This window comes from Vitis vinifera, chromosome 13 (assembly GCF_030704535.1).
Source record: "Vitis vinifera cultivar Pinot Noir 40024 chromosome 13, ASM3070453v1".
In the NCBI taxonomy this organism is placed as follows: Eukaryota; Viridiplantae; Streptophyta; class Magnoliopsida; order Vitales; family Vitaceae; genus Vitis; species Vitis vinifera.
In genome coordinates, this window is record NC_081817.1 from 24,351,752 (window position 1) to 24,370,482 (window position 18,731).

General features: G+C 36.8%; 1 protein-coding gene across 3 annotated transcripts in view; it reads right to left on the reverse strand.

Annotated features, from left to right (window-relative positions):
• Positions 1-235: 235 nt before the first annotated feature.
• Positions 236-18,731, reverse strand: part of LOC100248068 (protein LNK2) — a 56,699-nt gene continuing 38,203 nt past the window's right edge. Inside the window, exons 7-9 of one of the 3 annotated variants that reach the window (XM_002269785.5) lie at positions 18,551-18,708; positions 645-1,036; positions 236-548 (exon numbers count right to left, since the gene is read on the reverse strand). In XM_002269785.5, the coding sequence (XP_002269821.2) occupies positions 670-1,036; positions 18,551-18,708 (525 nt within the window). In that variant the 3' untranslated portion in view covers positions 236-548; positions 645-669. Of the gene's footprint in view, positions 549-644; positions 1,037-17,162; positions 17,636-18,550; positions 18,709-18,731 lie in introns of those variants that run through there. The other 2 variants (XR_002031514.2, XR_787324.3) reach the window with 2 other exon arrangements.

An 18,731-nucleotide genomic window follows, 5' to 3' on the forward strand; every position in this document is an offset into this window, starting at 1 on the left:
CACAAAAGAACACATACTTCATCATGACGCCCAAAGTTTCTTGAAAACAGTAACTCAAAAAAGGAAAATACAAGCAGAGGACAAAGAACTCACAGAATTAGCACATAGAAAAATGCCAAGACACACACACACACATATATATAAAGGACACATACTTCATCATGATGCCCAAAGTTTCTTGAAAACAGTAACTCAAAAAAGAAAGATACAAGCAGAGGACAAAGAACTCACAGAATTAGCACATAGAAAAACGCCAAGACTTATTAAAGTTTGATATGAAGCAGCATCATTCTGCAACTCATAACAGTAAGAGCTGATTTCTGATTAATACACACATACTACAGTTGCACCTTGAGTTTGTTACAGATACAGAACAGTCGATAGATACAGAAGAGTCAATCTTTTGGGAGAAGATACATAGCTACATTAATTTCATACATCTAACATGCATGGATGCAACTTCTTGCAGATATTGAGATACAAAAAACCTTCCCTGTGGTTATGATCTTGAAGTCTCCTTAACCTATACTTGATAAAGATCCAGTGGGCTGACAATGAAAGAAAATCTCCCCATTACAGTAGATCCATATAATCATGTAAGATAAGCAAATAAATAGCACGGAATAGATAAAGGAAGGAATTACCCATCTATAGTTTTTAGAAACTCTTTCATTGAGAAGGTTCGACTTCCATAGTCCCATCTTCGGCAGTCTCATTGTTTGATGCATTCTCCGAAGTGTCTATGCAAGGGCTGTTTTTAAACTGATCACCCTGCTGGGAATCAGCTATCCGGCAAGGAGATTTTGGTCCTTGGTAAAAGAAACTTTGTTTATTCTTAGAACCCTCAGGTGAACACCCCATTGGTGAGTTAACTAAGCCTGCAGTTTTATGTTCACAAGGAAGCCTACTAGAGAAGGGCGATTCAGGTGCCTCTGGATGTCTTCCTGGTAGCTCTAATGGCCTGTGAAAAAGCAAATGCGCAACAGTTCGGTCTATGGGGTTGGTTTCTGTTTCCATATCCCCCATTCTGACATATCTGCAACACCAAAAATTTGAACTAAAATGTAGAAGAAAATTTAAGCTTGTCATAGAACATAGTTGAGCTTAACCCTAATAGAGAAGCAATCATTGCTTGCACATATAAAGCATTGTTATAGTAACTCAAGCAAATGAATTTGAAAATAGCAAGCTACTGGAATGACAATATGCAATTACAATTGGTGCCTAAAAGCATAAAAAGGTCCAAAGAAAACTTACAAGTATAGAGTTCTTAATATTCATCCTCAATTGGAAAAACAATGGATAGGAACAAAAGAGGAAATATTGTCATAGTTTAAGTTATGAAAAGTTCCATTCACAATTTCTTCAGCAATTGAGTTTTGGAAGACCATTTTAGTCATGTTTTATCCTTTTCAGAGCTTTCTACAGCTCATAGCTTGCTATATATATATATGCGGTTCAGCAGAAAAAGCAATAGTATTTACCATTCAACATGAGAAAACTTATGTGACCCAGTTTGACAATAAGATGCTCCAAATAGACGGGTGAAATGATGTTTTTCATTTCATAACTTTCAAAAAGAGGCTTCATACTTCCTTGGATCTTTTCCAGTATTCTCAGACAAGATTGTGGTCAACTAGGAGGTGCAGAGCAATCACTTATGTGGGTTAAGGGAAGATTTGGCAGCCTTGATGCCTTAGTTATGATAAGTTGACATGCATCCTATAACTCTTGGAATTTAGGGAACTGAGATATAAAATGCTGGGAAAGTGAAGTAAGGGCAATAGAAAAACAGGGTCCATAAAAGGCAGAAGGTTGGGAAAGCATGGTGATAACTAAACTCCAAACTGCATTGACACTTTGTACAGAGCTTAAGGGGATGAACCATACGGATAAGTTCTAGTGGCCTGCTCCACTTTTAGGTAACCCGGCTTAAAGAGACTAGATGAAGTACTGAAAAGAGGGCTTACCACTGTGGATTGCAGAAGCCTAAAAAGTGTGATGACCTCCTCAAGTGAGGGTGGACAGCTAAAAGTTGATAGCTATTGATACCCGTACCTAAGGTTATAACTTTCTGTTGGAATAGTTGACTTATTGTTTTTGTCTGTAAATAGGCTGCACAGATATGATTGTAATTTAGATCCTATATTTTAGCTCTTAATTTAGGGGATTAGGATGTTTCCTAGTTTAGTCTAACATAGGTCAACTCTTGTATTTTTTTATAGCTGTGTAAGTCTTTCAGAAAAAGAAGAATCAATATTTTTGCTCTTCACAAATTCACATGGTATCAGAACCTATCTAGGTTCTTTGGGAGTTTTTTTGATGGCCTTCATTTTTTTTCCCACACAACTTTCATTGCCCTTCAATGTTGTTTCCACATTTCTTTCTGGCCCTCATCGCCGAGTGTGGCTGTTCGATTTTTTTTTTTTCCAGACATTTTATTAATCTGTCCATTTATGTCTGAAACACCCAAACCGATCAGCCTAATCATGATGTCACCCTCCAACAGCCAGACTTCCATTCACTCTGAAAACCCATCCATGTGGATCTCCACTTCCAAGTTAAATGGAAGTAGCTTTATGGAGTGGTCTCAATCAGCCAAGATTTCCTAGTGAAGTTAAAGGGAAAAATGAAGCATATAACAGGATCTGAAAAGCCCCCAGCAGAGGATGATCTGAAGTACAAAAGTTGGGAAGCTGAGAACTCCATAGTGATGTCTTGGCTACTACATTCAATGCAACCAGAGATCAGCAAGAAGTATCTACTCCTGCCTACTGCCAAGGACATTTAGGAAGCAGTCATAAGAACCTACTACAAGGCAGGCTTTGCATCTCAAATATTTCAACTAAAGAGGCAGATTATCATAACTCATCAAGGTTCTTCACCTGTCACAGAGTATTACACTGCTCTCAAAGGCTGTTAATGGAATTGGATCTCTATCAAAACATGGAGATGGAATCAGCTGCAGATATGAAGAAGATAAAATACATGATGGAAATGGAGTGGGATTCCAGTTTTTTGTGAACCTAAATCCTAAATTCGACCAGGCATGTGGTCAAGTGTTGGGTAGAGATCCTTTTCCCAGCCTTGATGAAGCTTTCACTCATATCCCAGGGAAGAGAGTCGTAGGGAACTAATGGGTGGCAAATCTAGAGGTCTGAGAATTCTGCACTTGGAGTGTCAAAACCAGGCTCCAATACAGCAGAAAGCAAAAAATCATTAGACAAAGAGAAGTGGTGCGAGTACTGCCAAGTCTAGACATATGAGGGAAATGTGATGGAAGCTACATGTGAAACCTCAAAACCTGAAAGTCTTGGCAAAAAATGAGGGAATTACGCAGAAAAACCTGGAAATCCTAATCAAACCACCACAATGGAAGAAAACCAGGAGACTTCAAAATTTAGCAAAGCTGATGTTGAAAGATTTAGGAAAATGCTGAACCAACTTGAGGAAAGTAACACAACCTCAGCTCCAAATTCATTTAGGGCTAACATTTAGGTCTAATAATGGTAAGGATTACTTCAACCAAGAATTAACAAGCTATTTGGAACATGAGGGTATCTTGCACCATTCATCATGTGTTAGCGACCCCACAACACAACCCCCACCCCCCTCAACAAAACCAGGAGACTTCAAAATTTAGCAAAGCTGATGTTGAAAGATTTAGGAAAATGCTGAACCAACTTGAGGAAAGTAACACAACCTCAGCTCCAAATTCATTTAGGGCTAACATTTAGGTCTAATAATGGTAAGGAGTACTTCAACCAAGAATTAACAAGCTATTTGGAACATGAGGGTATCTTGCACCATTCATCATGTGTTAGCAACCCCCAACCCACCCCCCCCCCCCCCCCCCCCCCCCCCCGGCCAGGTGGAAAACTGGGTGGTTGAGAGAAAAAATAGGCATCTATTGGAAGTAGCTTGAGCACTCTTGTTCCAAATGAAAGTTTCCCCTGTCCTAATAACCACATATCTCATCAATAGGTTGCAAACAAAAGTTCTTGAATTTCAGACACAATAAAAAGGCTCACCACCTTATTTCCAAATTTCAAAGTTGGATCATTATTACTAAAAGCCTTTAGTTGTGTTGCATATATGTATGCTCAACAGAACTTACAAGAAATGTTAGGTCCTAGAGTTGTAAGATGCATGATCTAAGGGTACTTCACACAAAAAAGGATACAAGTGCTATCATGCCCCACAAGGAAGAAATAGGTCACTCTAGAAGTGACCCAAAATATTGTTTGAAGATAATGTTGCATGCATTGCATAGATAAAATAAGGTTATATTAAAGGAGATAGAACTAAACACATTTCACCAAAATTCTTTTATATACATGAATTCCAGAAGAGTGGTGAAATAGATGTTCAACAAATACGCTCAAGTGATAATCTAGCAAATTAATTCACAAAGTCATTGCCAACCTCAACATTCAAGAAGTTAATACACAAGATTGGAATGCGTTAACTCAAGGATATCGACATGAGGGGGAGTATGCTTGTAAAAGGGTGTTAGTATACTATATTCTTTTTCCCTTCGTCCAATTTTTGTCCCACTGGGTTTTACTAGCAAGGTTTTTCAACATTTGTACAAAGTCAACCTTATTTTGGGGACTCCTCTCTTAAGGGGGAATGATTTAGAAATGGAAGACCAGTGGTGGAATTTGGAAATTCATGAACCATAGATGTTGGAGAAACAAATGGGAAGATTGTAGATGGAAATAATTGAGTTGTGAAACTATGGAAGGCCCTAACCTGAGTGCTATTCCTCATTCCCTTCCTAGTGCCATTCCCTAAACTGAACCTGTTACTGCACCTCCAAAAAATCCTCCCACAAATGAAGGAACATAAGCTGAGAGATCTAAGATTCCAACTTTCAACATGTACTCTAGGAGGAAAAAGTCCATCATCACTTCACTAGCTCCAACTATCAACCTCGAAATAGGTTATGAAAATAATCCAAATTCTAGTACTAGTTTGGAATTTTGGTTTAATAACTTCATATGCTCATTGCTCTTAGAAAAGGGTTCAAACCTGTACTCGACACCCTATGTCTAACTTTGTATCCATGCAAAAATTATTACCCCTATATCAAACTTTTCTTTCTCAGCAAGTTCTCATATCAGTCCAAGAAGCTTTAACCTCAAAACCATGGAGGAGGCCATGAATAAGGAGATGAGAGCGTTAGAAAAAAAATTAGACTTGGGAAATTATTGATTTACCAGAAGGAAAAAGAACTGTGGGTTGCAAATGGATTTTTACACTCAATTCCAGAGTTGATGACACTTTGGACAAATCCAAGGCAATGAATGGTCAGAAAACTGATCTACTTGTCACATAAAATAGCTGTGCAGTTACTACAGTGAGTTAGTTTATGCATGCCTGATGAAAACTAAATAACCAATACAGTTTCTATCCAAGTAGTTTACAACCAAGTTACTTCAAACACTATCGAAACTAAGATTTCCTAAAGGAGAAATCTGGGAAAAAATCTTTCCATTAACTGAAACAAAAAATTTCTAGATAACCACTCAATATATTTCTTTTGGAAAATAAAAATTAAAGACTTTACAGTGAGTAGGTTCTTCCCTTTTATAATGTTAGACCTTAACTACTTTCTTATGGTTTCTAGAATATAATTTGTTAGTGTGAAGAGAGAGAGAAAAAAGGGAGAATCCCTAATTATTGTTATTGAAAAACTGTAAAGAATACACATTGGACTTGGGTATATATATACATGCTAGTGGGACCCACAATACAGTAAGGAAAGAAAAGGAAAAGGAAAAGTAAATAACCTAAATAACTATACATTATCTAACACTCCCCCTCAAGCTGGAGCATATATGTTATATGCACCAAGCTTGTTACAAATGTATTTAATTCTAGGACCTCTGAGAGATTTAATAAAAATATCTGCTAGTTGATCATTTGAATTGACAAAACTAGTCGCCACACATCCTGATGCGATCTTCTCTCTAATGAAGTGCCAGTCAACTTCAATGTGTTTGGTCCTTTCACGGAAGATTGGATTGGATGCAATATGCAAAACGGCCTGGTTGTCACAGATGAGCTTCATCTGTTCATCCTTTCCAAATCTCAACTCCCGAAGAAGATGTTTCAACCATATGAGTTCACATTTTTAGCTAAGAGGAGCATCCATATCAAGTGTTGAAAGATTGTTTATTGACTTTTCCTTTATGAATTTCACTAAGAGATTGAGAAGTTTAGGCTGTATAGGTCTTCTTGGGTACTAGATCTTCTTTTTTTTTTTTCCTTTAGTGCTTGCACCCTCTTTATACCACCCCCCCTCCTCCCCCAAGAAATATAGGCTTGCCTGCCATCCACACCAGAATAAATGTAGTTTTCCCGTTTTGTTAGGCCCCATTTAATCTAAGTTTTTGTTTGCCTATAAAAAAATGGAATGTTAAGAAAGATCCAAAAACATTGACGATACTAGGTCAGATGGACACCATTTTGTGGTTGAGGCCACATAAGTCATCTTCTATTTAGAATAAGATCTCTAAAAAAACTTGTTACAATTACAAATAACTAGTGTTTTAAAAATTGGACCGGACCAGCCGGTTCAACTGATCAAACCATCGACTAGACCCTAGTCCGATTCAACTTTTGAACCACTAAAGGCTTTGAACCAGGCACAAACCAGACAGATCGCCGGTTGGACTGCTGAATCAGTGAACTGGTCACTGGTTCTAAGTTGATTGGAGTTTCTATAGCCAGCAACACTCTAGTGCCTCTTTCAGGTGAAGAAACCATATTGAGTGTGGCAAACCCTAAACTTGCCTAAGACCATTGAAAAAAAAAGGACGAGATATTTTAGCTTAAGAGAAAAAACATAATTAATCAAAATTTACAAGCTTCATCCATTATAGCCTTATCTATAATGAAGACTCCAAATTTTACTCCCACAACGAATCATCAAGAAATACTTAAAATTATGAGAAGTAAAAATTATTTTCAAATTGCCCAAAACTATATGATCGAGTCAAATTTATTAAACTAGTAAAGCCTAAAAAATTCAGACTCATGTAATTGTGGGTATGAATCAAAATGGATTTGCTAAGGCTGAAAATTTTCCAAAAATTCTGTAATTTTTGACAGCCAAAATGACCTATTTTCAAGTTTGAATACAACCCAACATCAGTTATTGACTGATCAAGAGGATTCCAACAATAAGTTTCTTGTTGCATAACTTGACCAAGATCTAAAGTTAGGCTCATTTTACATGCTGTTGCAAATTCAGGGTGTGCTTTCCTCTTGCACTTTTGACATACTATATGCTCCTGGAAGACCATGAATACTGGTTCCAGATTGTAAACATAAAGAATGAACCTGTGATCAACTTTGATCCTCAACTAGACAAAACCTTGAATCCACACAATATGGATGTATTTTATGACATTCCACAATAATAAGAGAGAAGGTCTTAGCATTCATAAGGGTTGACAACTCTGAAATGTGTGGATGCATTTTAAAACTTGTGAGGCTAGTGAGCCCAAAGCAAACAATCATACAAGAGGGCATGTCATTGCTGGTGGTATCAAAACCAACCCTTTGTCAAAAGTGTGTGGATTTAAGCACCTCATGAATCATGGGTCGACAAGGATGTCAGACACAAGTCACTCTCCCACATTATTTGGGAAAGACAAGTTCCTTGCATTAACAAGGAGTGATGCTTCTATGCATGGACACATTCTAAACGCCATAGGGGTAGTGCGCCCAAAGTGGACAATATCCAAACAAGATGGTGCCATGACATATTTTGTCTAAACTTATTTCCATTTTGAGAGGAAATGTTAATGCAATCAAACACTTATGTTTGATAAACTTTCTCTAGCCTTGGTTTTCACTAACAATGAGGGCACAGTACTAAGTCTTCTTACACCATCATTGTTCAACAACTTTTAGCAACTACAACTTTTTCAATGCATTAAAGCACCCAAGGATTGTTGTTTGGAGTCACCTAATGGTATTTGATCATCATTAGATGGACGTTAAGGCAGATTAGGTGCTAGAAAGACAAGTAATACATTAGTAGTGAAAAAAAAGGGTAAAGTGAGGAACATGAACCTACCCTCTTAAGAGTCCAATTCCTTCTAGTCAAGGTATAAGAGATACTGAAATTTCTTATGATAGTTTGTTTAATCTTGTTATCGTGTTTCACTTTCCTTATTGATTTTCATCCACAAAAACCTTTTCCAAATTTCTGAATCACATTTGATTGACTATGAAAAGGATGTAACAGCTCCATCATCTCCAAAATTTGTTTTATACTTTTTTGATAACACATAAAATATCTATTTGATCAGCATGTCTTATTTCATATTGGGCTAACTGAGGGGAAAGATGGAAAAATATCTATTAATTTGATTCTCACAATTGTGTACATGATTGTTGTTAAATATATACATGTGTAAAGGCAAGGATCAAGGCTAAAAACTAGTAAGAAATCTCTGAAAAAATCTGTAAAACTCCAATATATAGTTTATAGCTATAGAATAATCTAAATATAGGAACAAATCAAGCTAATCAATCCCTATATTTTAGGTTTGACAACAAACTCCTTTAAGCTATATGATCTGATTGGATTTCAGATTCTCAACACTCCCCCCAAGCCAGTTCGTAGACATCAATCATTCTAGCTTGCCAAGGATTCCTAGGAACTGTAGCTTCAGTGGACCCTTCATTAGCACATCTGCTAATTGTTTTCTAGTCGACACGAATGGTGTACAAATCAGCCCATTATCTTATCTTTTCTTTAATGAAATGTCCATCAACTTCAATGTGCTTCGTTTTATCACATTGCACCAAATTGTGAGCTATACTTATGGCAGCCTTGTTGTCGCAGTACAGCTTCATAGGTCTATCATTCTCCATCTTTAGTTCCTTTAGGAGGGATTTTAACCATAAGAGTTAACAAATTCCCAAGGTGATTGATTTAAATTCAGCTTCTGTACTAGATCTCGCCACAACTAATTGTTTTTTGCTTCTCCATGTCACCAAATTGCTTCTACCAAATGTGCAATACCCAGAAGTAGATCGTCTATCATTGATATAACCTGCCCAGTCAACATCCGTATACTCCACCTCTAGGTTGTTGATTTTTGAAAATAGGAGTCCTTTCCCTGATGCTCCTATAAGATATCTCGGAATTCTCACCATTGCATTCATATGTTCTTCATTTGGTTCATGCATAAATTGACTAACAATTCCAACTGCAAAGGCAATGTTTGGTCTAGTATGCGACAAATAAATTAGCTTACCTACTAACCTTTGGTAACTCTCTTAATTCACGATTGAGCTTATTGCTAATGTTCCTACTTTGTGATTGACATCAATTAGGGTGTCCACTAGTTTGCATGCAAGCATTCTAGTTTCCCTCAATAGATCTAGTGTATACTTTCTTTGTGACAAGAAGATCCCCTTCTTGGATCTAAGCCACCTCAATGCCTAGGAAGTATCTCAAGTTCCCCAAGTTCTTAATTTTGAATTCTATAGCAAGGGAATCCTTCAGATTTCCAATTTCAGTCAGGTTATTTCTAGTCACAATTATATCATCCACATATACAATTAGTATAGTCACCATACCTCCTTCATGTTTGTAAAACATTGTGTGGCCAACTTAGCTTTGCAAATATACTTTATCATGGACTGATTTGGTAAATTTTTCAAACCAAGCGTGTGGTCACTGCTCTAATCTGTAGAGAGATTTTCTTAATCTACAACTTTACTTCTCCCAAAATTTTCCTCAAAGTTAGGTTTCAATTCTATGTATACTTCTTCCTTTAGATCTCTATGAAGAAAAGCATTCTTTACATCTAATTTGTGTGGAGGCTAGTATTGAGTGGCAGCAAGTGAGAGTATAACTTGAATTGTATTCATCTTCACAACCGGTGCAAATGTTTCTTGATAGTCAAGCCCGTAAATTTGAGTGAATCCTTTTGCAACCAGCCTAGCCTTGCATCGATCAATTTTCCCATCTGATTTGAATTTACCTTGAAAACCCACTTGCATCCTATGAGCTTTCCAATAAGGAGATTCACCAAGTCCCATGTCCTATTTTTGTGTTGGGCTCTCATTTCTTCTTGAACCGCTCCTCTCCATTTTTAATCCTAGAAAGCTTCCTAAATAGAATTTGGGATACTCGCACTAGAGAGATTAGTGATAAAGACTTTAAAGGATAGGTTAAGCCGACTATAGGAAAGAAAATTAGAGATAGGGTGTTGAGTGCAAGTTCGAATCGAGCAATGGGAATATTCAAATCAGATGACGACCTACAAACTGATCTAGAACTTGGTAAATTTGGAGAAGTTGGGGAATTTAGGCACTCACTTGTGTTGTTTAAGTTTTTCCATGTTCTGTTAAGGGGATTGGCACTGAGAAGAATTGGTAGCTCCTTTATTCATTCTCGAATACACTTTTATCTTTATTTGTTTTCCTGGTCCGTTTTCCAAATCTCCTCCTCTTATATGATCTTCCTCATTTGGTATTTCATAATCTAAGATGAAGTTGGGAATGTTAAGGCCAATGGGGGTGAAGTTTTCAATAATAGTAACTGGTAGGATTTCTCAAATCCGATCTTCCTCTCTAAAACTCTCCCCCTGAAAAGAACGTTTGGAGTAATAAGGTTGGTTTTCAAGGAGAATCAGCAGATCATCTCTTCCTTCACTGCTCAGTTACGTTGGGGTTGTGGCACAGACTTTTTCAGCTAGCCAAGATGGATTGGGTTCCTCCGAAAAGCATTTCAGACATGATGTTCATCAATTACAAAGGATTTGGCAAGTCCAAGAGAGGGGTAATTCTATGGCAAAACGCGAGTATAGCGTTAATCTGGGTTGTGTGGCGTGAAAGAAACACTAGGATATTTGAGGACAAGGCTAGGAATGCAGGGAATCTTTGGGATTCCATTCATTTCCTTGCGTCCCTTTGGGCGTTTTGTTCAGTGGGTTTTAAGGGCACCCCCCTTAACGTACTACAACTTGATTGGTTATCAGTGTGTTGTTCAAACAGTTTTATTGGGACGGTCTAGTGCTTTGTTATTTTTTCTTGTTGTCTAGTTTTCTTTTGGAGGGAGGATTTCTCATCCTCCTTTTGTACTTCTTTTCTATCAATATATTCTAGTGTGGTTTCCTATCAAAATAAGGTTGGTTTTCAAATATTGTTACATAGAATTTCCAACACTCTGGATGAAAGCATTTGTATCCCGTTTAGGTTGGTGAGTACCCTACAAAGATATGCTTAAGGGCTTTTGGATCCAATCTACTCTTAGTATGGTTATAGTTATGAACAAAAACAACACAACCAAAAACCTTTGGTGTAAGGGAGGAAAAAATGTGGCTAACACTAGGGAAGAATTTCTTAAGCATGTTCATGGGGGTTTCAAATGCAAGAGTGCGGGATGGCATTCTACTAGTGAGATATAAGGTTGTCAAAATGGCTTCTCCCCAATATTGTTTAGGAACCCCCATTTGAAATATTAAGGCCCTAGTAACCTTAAGGAGATGTTTATATTTTCTTTCAGCCACTCCATTTTGTTAAGGTGTTTGACATATGATGATTGGTGTATAATCCCATCGACATCAAGATATTTCCCAAAACTCTTCGAAAAATATTTTGTCCCATTGTTGATTCTAAGGATCTTAATTTTGGTTTGGAATTGGTTTTGAACAATTTTGTGGAAGGTTTGGAAAACAGTCACAACATCTAATTTTTTCTTTAAAAGATAAGTCTAGCACACTCGAGTATGATCATTAATAAAGGTAATGAACCACCTAGCTCAGGATAGAGAGGTTACACAAGAGGAACCCCACACATCACTATGTATAATGGAAAAAGGATTAGAAGGAGTATAAGCATGAGTATGGAACTTAGCTTGATGATGCTTTGATAGTTAACACACTTCACATTGATAATTTGTGACATTTTTATTTAGAAATAAAGAAGGGAACAACTTCTTTAGGCAAGCAAAGATTGGATGCCCTAGTCTAGAATGCCATAGCATAATTTCATTGTTGAAGGATCTTTCACATTGTAAAGCCTTTGGAATTTTCTCAGCCTCTTCCTCCAAAATAAATAAGCCTTCCAACTCCTTAGCATTGTCAATCCTCGTCCCCAAACATAGCTCTTGAAATACACTATGAGTTTGAGGGAATTTAGCACAACAATTTAGATGACGAGTAAGTTTACTGATGGAGATTAAACTACAAAACAAATTGGAAACATGTAGGACTGATTTTAGGACAAGATTGTTTGAGAGGACAATAGCTCCTTTTCCAACAACAAAAGAGAGACCCATATGCTATTTTAACCTTTTGATGTCCCGAACTTGTAGTATAAGTGGAGAAAAGATTTAACAAACCTGTCATATGATCTAAAGCCTCTGAATCTGTGATCCAAGGGTTGGATATTTTTTAGTGTAGGGAAGAGAGAAAATTACCAACTTGAGTTACATTTCTTGTACACGGAGAAGGGGCTATGAATTTTTGGAGAAACTCCAATTGTTCCTTACTGAAAACTGGGGCTTCAAATGCAGTAGGCTGTCCAATCTTTTGCTGGTCAGCCACTTGAAGTCCTCTACTATTTCCCCTTGTTGGTTTGTTTCCTCACCCCGATCTTTGTGGCTTCCCATGGAGTTTCCAGCACATATCCCTGGTGTGGCATGATTTATTGCAATGATCACACCATAGTTTATCCTTGTCATCATTCTTCTTACTGAAACTCCGTTGATTATTGACAAGTGCACTTTCTAATTTTAGCATTGATCCTTCCCTTGCTGGATTTTCTTTTATCATCAACACCATTAGCCTACTCTCTTTTATTCTTATTGCTGAGTAAACTTCTCTTATTGATGGAATGGGCTTTGTCTTCGGAAGTCTCCCCCTAAATTGGTTAAATTTTGCTTTCAAACCAAAAAAAAAAAATCAAAAACTCATTCTTTTTCAATTACCTTCTTATACAATGCACTATCCTCAACATTCTTTTAATCAAGGTCTTGATAAAGGCCCATCCCTTGCCAAAGTGATTCGTAGCCTTGAAAAAACCCATTACTGTTTGGCTTCTTTGCTTGATTTCAAGATCTTTACATTTCATATTGTACGACATCGAGTCATTGTCTATATTTGAAAACGCAATATTAATAGCATCCCATACTTCTTTTGCAGCTGACAAGAACATAAAACCCTAGTTGATTTCAGTCTCCATGGAATTGACTAGCCATGACATCACCATGAAGTTCTCAGCATCCCAAATAACATAATCAAGATTAGTCACACTTTGAGCCTTTTGTTATCCTTCCAAATATCACATTTTGCCTCGACCTCTAATGAAGAACTTTACTGATTGTGCCCAATGCAAAAAAATTTTGCCCATTGAGCCTATGAGTTGTAATTTCAATAGTGGGACCTTTTGTAGAACCAGAAACTTGTCCCATTGTGACTTCCTTCCACTTAGATATAGTTTCGGACATAGTCCTCTAGCAACACTAGCAATGAAGGCTGAAGAAATTTGAGGAAGAAATAAACTACTTTTTATTTTTCTTACACCTTTCAAATCGATTCTTGCATCGATATTTATATATGAATGGCTGAGATCATCTACCTTAGATAAAGAAAAACTAATCCTTGATTTTAGGAGAAAATCCCTTATAAAATCAGGAAATAAAAGAAATAAAAAATAGAATAGGCAACAACTATATCACAGTTGTGCATATAGCTGTGACACAACTTTAACACAATTGTAACACAACTGTGGCCCAACTGTGCATGTAACACAACTATGCATACAACTATACCTTATGGATTTCCTTCTGATTTCCACACTCCCCCTCAAGCTAAGTTGTAAATGTTAATCATTCCCAACTTGGATCTCAAGTCTTTAAAGTTGGTTCTAAAAAGTGCCTTGGTAAGAATGTCTGTTGTCTGGAGTGTTGTTGGCGTGTAAACCAATGAAATCGTCCCTTCTTCTATCTTCTCCTTAATAAAATGGCGATCTATTTTCACATACTTTGTCCAATCATGATGAATAGGGTCCTGAACGATACTTATGATAGCTTGATTGTCACAAAATATCTTCATAGAATCTTCTACTGAAATTTTCATCTCGCTTAGGAGTCTCTTTAACATTCCTTCACAAATTTTATGTGTAATAACTCTAAATTCTGCTTTTGCACTGCTCTAAGCTACAACAGATTGTTTCTTGCTTCGCCAAGTAATCAGATTCCCCCATACATAGGTGCAATATCTTGAGGTTGATCTTTGGTCAATTATGGAGCCAGCTCAGTCTGCATTTGAAAAAATTTCAATGTTTCTCTTCTATGTACTTTTGAAATAGAGTTCCTTTCCTAGAGTCATTTTGAGATATCTTAAAATACGATACACAACTTTTATATGTTCTTTAGTTAGATTGTTCATGAATTGGCTAACCACACTGACTAAAAAAACAATGTCTAGTCTTATGTTTGTACTTCCTTTAACTGTTCCTAATTTAGAAGTGTAGTCCATAGGTGTGTCTGCAAGTTTACACCTAAGCATCCCAGTCTCCTTTAGCAAGTTTAGGACATAGTTACATTGGGATATCACATACCCATTTTTGATCTAGCAATTTTCATCCTAAGAAAATATTTAAGATTCCCTCGATCTTTAATTTTGAACTCAGGGGCAGGAAAACTCTTGAGTTTGCCTATTTCTTCTTCATGATCTCCAGTTAGGATTATGTCATCCACATAAACAATGATAATGACAGTTCTTTCCTCAACAGTGTGTTTTACAAATAGAGTGTGGTTAGACCGATACTAGAGTAACCAAACCTCTTTATGGCCTTGGTGAAACGATCAAACCAAGATCGAGGAGATTGCTTGAGACCATATAGGGATTTTGTTTTTTAGTCTACAGGCTTTGTTAATGTTTGTCTCAGTCTCAAGACCTGAAGGAATTTCAATGCACACTTCTTCTTCTAAGTCACCATTGAGGAAGACATTCTCGATGTCCATTTGATGAAGAGGTCAATCTCAGTTAACAACTAACGACAACAAAACACGAATTCTATTCAATTTGGCAACTGGAGCAAAGGTTTCTTGGTAGTCAATTCCATAGGACTACGAAAATCCCTTAGCAACTAGTCGAGCTTTGTACCTATCAACACTCCCATCTGCTTTGCACTTAACTATGAAGATCTACTTACTCCCGATCGGATTCTTTCTTTCTAGAAGTTCTCTAAGCTCCGATGTCCTATTCTTTTCAAGAGCTCGGATCTCTTCCTCAATGGTTGTCTTCCATTTAGGTACTTGTAGGACTTCCTAGATATTGTTGGGAATCCGAATACCCATAAGACTAGTAACAAAAATCCGATAACTTGGTGACAAACTCTTATAGGAGATAAAGTTATAAATCTGATGATTTAGGCAACATCTTACTCTTTTCCTTTTGACAATTTGCAAATTGAGCTCATCATCTTCTGACTCATTAGTAGTAGAATCAATGTTACCTGAGTGTGTCTCTTCTGGGACTAAATTCAATTCAGTTTCATGTACTAGTTCGGGATGTGTTCAGTGCTCTATATCTTCTTGAGACTTCTTTTTCCTTGAGTATACAATAAACTCATTGCTATTGACAGTCTGAGATTAGTTTAGGCTAAGAGGAGTACTTAGCTCGGTGTCTACAAATTTAGTAGTTTGGAGTGGGAGATTTGGAGCAAGAAAGATAGGGTTAGAGTTGTGAACAATAACAAACTCAAGTGTTTGAGGTTTAGTCATGGTTTCTGTTTCCCAAAACTGGTATTCCTGAATTCTATTATCTCATTGAATATCGGTTTTGGAGTAATAAGACTGATTTTCAAAGAATGTCACATCCATGGAGGTGTGGAACCTTTTTGTGACAGGAGAGTAACACTTATAGCCCTACTGGTTTGGAGAGTATCCTAGCAAAATACTCTAGCATCAAGCTTATTTTGATGTTGTTAGGGAATGTGAACAAAGGCTGAGCAACCAAATACCTTTAGTGAAATGGAGGAAATGAGCCGAGTCCTAGGTTATGATTTGAGAAAGACTTTGCACCGTGTTTGGAAACTCAAGACATGAGAAGGCATTCTATTGATGAGATAGGTTGCAATAAGTACAACTTCTCCCCAAAAATTCTGTAAGACATAGGAGGAGAGCATAAGAGCATAAGTACAACTCCTTGAATTCAAATCCTAAAAAACATAATGGTTTAGGAAAAATTTAATAACACAATTCTTTTCTCGAGTGAGTTTACTAATGGACAACAAATTGCAATCCAAGTTTGGAACAAAAGAACAGAGCCAAGGTTTAGGTCCTTAGAGATGACAATAGAACATATACCATCCACCTTTGAAAGAGAACCATCAGCTATATGAATTGTACAATCCCCAAAATAAGGTGTATAATTTTGAAAAATTGTGGCATCTCCAGTCATGTGATCAGAAGCTCTTGAGTCAATAATCCAAGGACTCAAATTTTCCTTTTTTATTTTCAGAGCAACAAGAAAATTACCTTTTCAAGCAAAGTATCCGAACCTGATGATAGAATTAGAGGAATTTTCCACATGTTGGGACTAGTTGAACACTTTTTGCAACAATTCCAATTACTATTTGCTGAATGGACTGGAATTAGGTGGTGTTGGGTTGTCTACAATAGTGACATGGTGTCCTTGGATTTCTCTATCATTTTGAGGACGTAACGACTTCCAATTCATTTGTTTCCCATGGATTTTCCAACACGTGTCCTTGGTATGACCTAATTTTTGGTAGTGATCACACCAAGGTCTCCCTTTTCTTGGTTAATTGTCATTAGAAGGATTGAGAGGACCCTGGGCCGCTAGGATAGAACCCTCAATGATAGGTTGGTTGGTTGGTTTGTGACCCCAACATGACTTTCTTTCTATTTTCTTCCCAGCGCACTTCTGAGGCAACTTCTCAGATGTTGGGTAAAGGTTTAGTTCCTAATATTCTGCCTCAAACTTCATCCAGATTTTTGTTCAATCCCAATAAAAATTTGTAGATTCGTTTCTACTCAACGATCTTCTTATATTTGATTGCATCCATTGGGCTATTCCATTTAGTGGTTTCAAATATGTCTAATTGTTGCAAATGGCAAGTTAAAAGATTGAAATATTAAGTGACATACAACTCACCTTGGCATAAAGCATGGAGGATCCTTTCTATTTCAAATATCTTTGTTGTGTCTTCTGCATCGAAATAAGTCTTCCTTGTTGCTTCCCTAATTTCTTGCATTGTTCCATAGAGTATGAAATTTTCCCCTATGTCATTGCTCATTGAGTTAATTAACCAAGACTTGACCATATTATTCTCAGCCTTCCATCCTTTGAATTTCGGATCTTCTTTCGTAAGTTGAGGCACTGCATTGGTGAGGTAGTCATCCTTCCTTCTACCACGTATGAACACCATGACTGCATGGGACCACTGAAGATAGTTTTGCCCATTCAGTTTGTGTCTAGTAACGAGAAGAGCAGTACCATCTGATCCTCCACTGTTGCTTGGAATAGGAGCTTCTTAAGTGGAGGCAACTTCTGAGGTTGAGGAGTGCTTGGTGGCCATTCCGTATTTGGTCATGGACGGATTGAATGGTTCAGAATTAGCTCTGATACTATGAAGAAATTTGAGGAAGAAAAAAGAACTTTTTATTTTTCTCACACATTTTAAATCAATTCTTGCATCAATATTTATACATGAATGGCTGAGGTCATCTACCTTAGAAAAAGAAAAACTAATCCTTGATTTTAGGAGAAAATCTCTCATAAAATCAGGAAATAAAAGAAATAAAAAATAGAATAGGAAACAACTATATCACAGCTGTGCATACAACTGTGACACAGCTCTAACACAGTTGTACCTTCCAGATTTCCACAAAGGCCACTTTTAAAATAATCTAGAACCCAAAAAAGGGGCTTTAATACTGTGAAAAGAAAGAAAAGGGAGAATCCCTAATTTTTGTTATTGAAAAACTATAAATAATACACATTGGACTTGGGTATATATATACATGTTAGTGGGACCCACAATACAATAAGGAAAGAAAAGGAAAAGGAAAAGTAAATAACCTAAATAACTGTACACTATCTAACAAATACCATGAGTGAAAAGATGAAAAAAATTCTATTAATTTGACTCTCACAATTGTGACATGATTGTTGTTAAATATATACATGTGTAAAGGCTAGGATCAAGGCTAAAAACTAGTAATAAATCTGGGAAAAAATTTGTGAAACTCCTATATACAATTTACAGCTATAGAATAATCTAAATGTAGGAACAAATCAGGCTAATCAATCCCCGGATTTTAGGCTTGGCAACAAACTCCTCCAAACTGTATGATCAAATTTGATTTCGGATTCTCAGCACTAACTTTTTAAGCTATTGACAATCTAATCACAATGTAATTTTTACCAAGAGAAATTATAACAGTTTCTGCACTGAACTTTTTTATACATAAGATACAAAAAAATTGTCTAATTTGCATATGTAAACAATGTAAGGAAAAAGTGCAGTTAGGTTTACAAACCTGTTATGACTATTGATTTCTTCTTTAGCCACGAACTCATGGTCATCCCTGCTATTTTGGTTGGTGCTGCTTGTGTCACAAGAAAAATGCCTTTGCATTGCACTTTGAGACAGTCGAAACAAACTATCACGAATACAAAGTCTTATTCTGATGTCCAACTGCACAAAAACATTGATTTGAA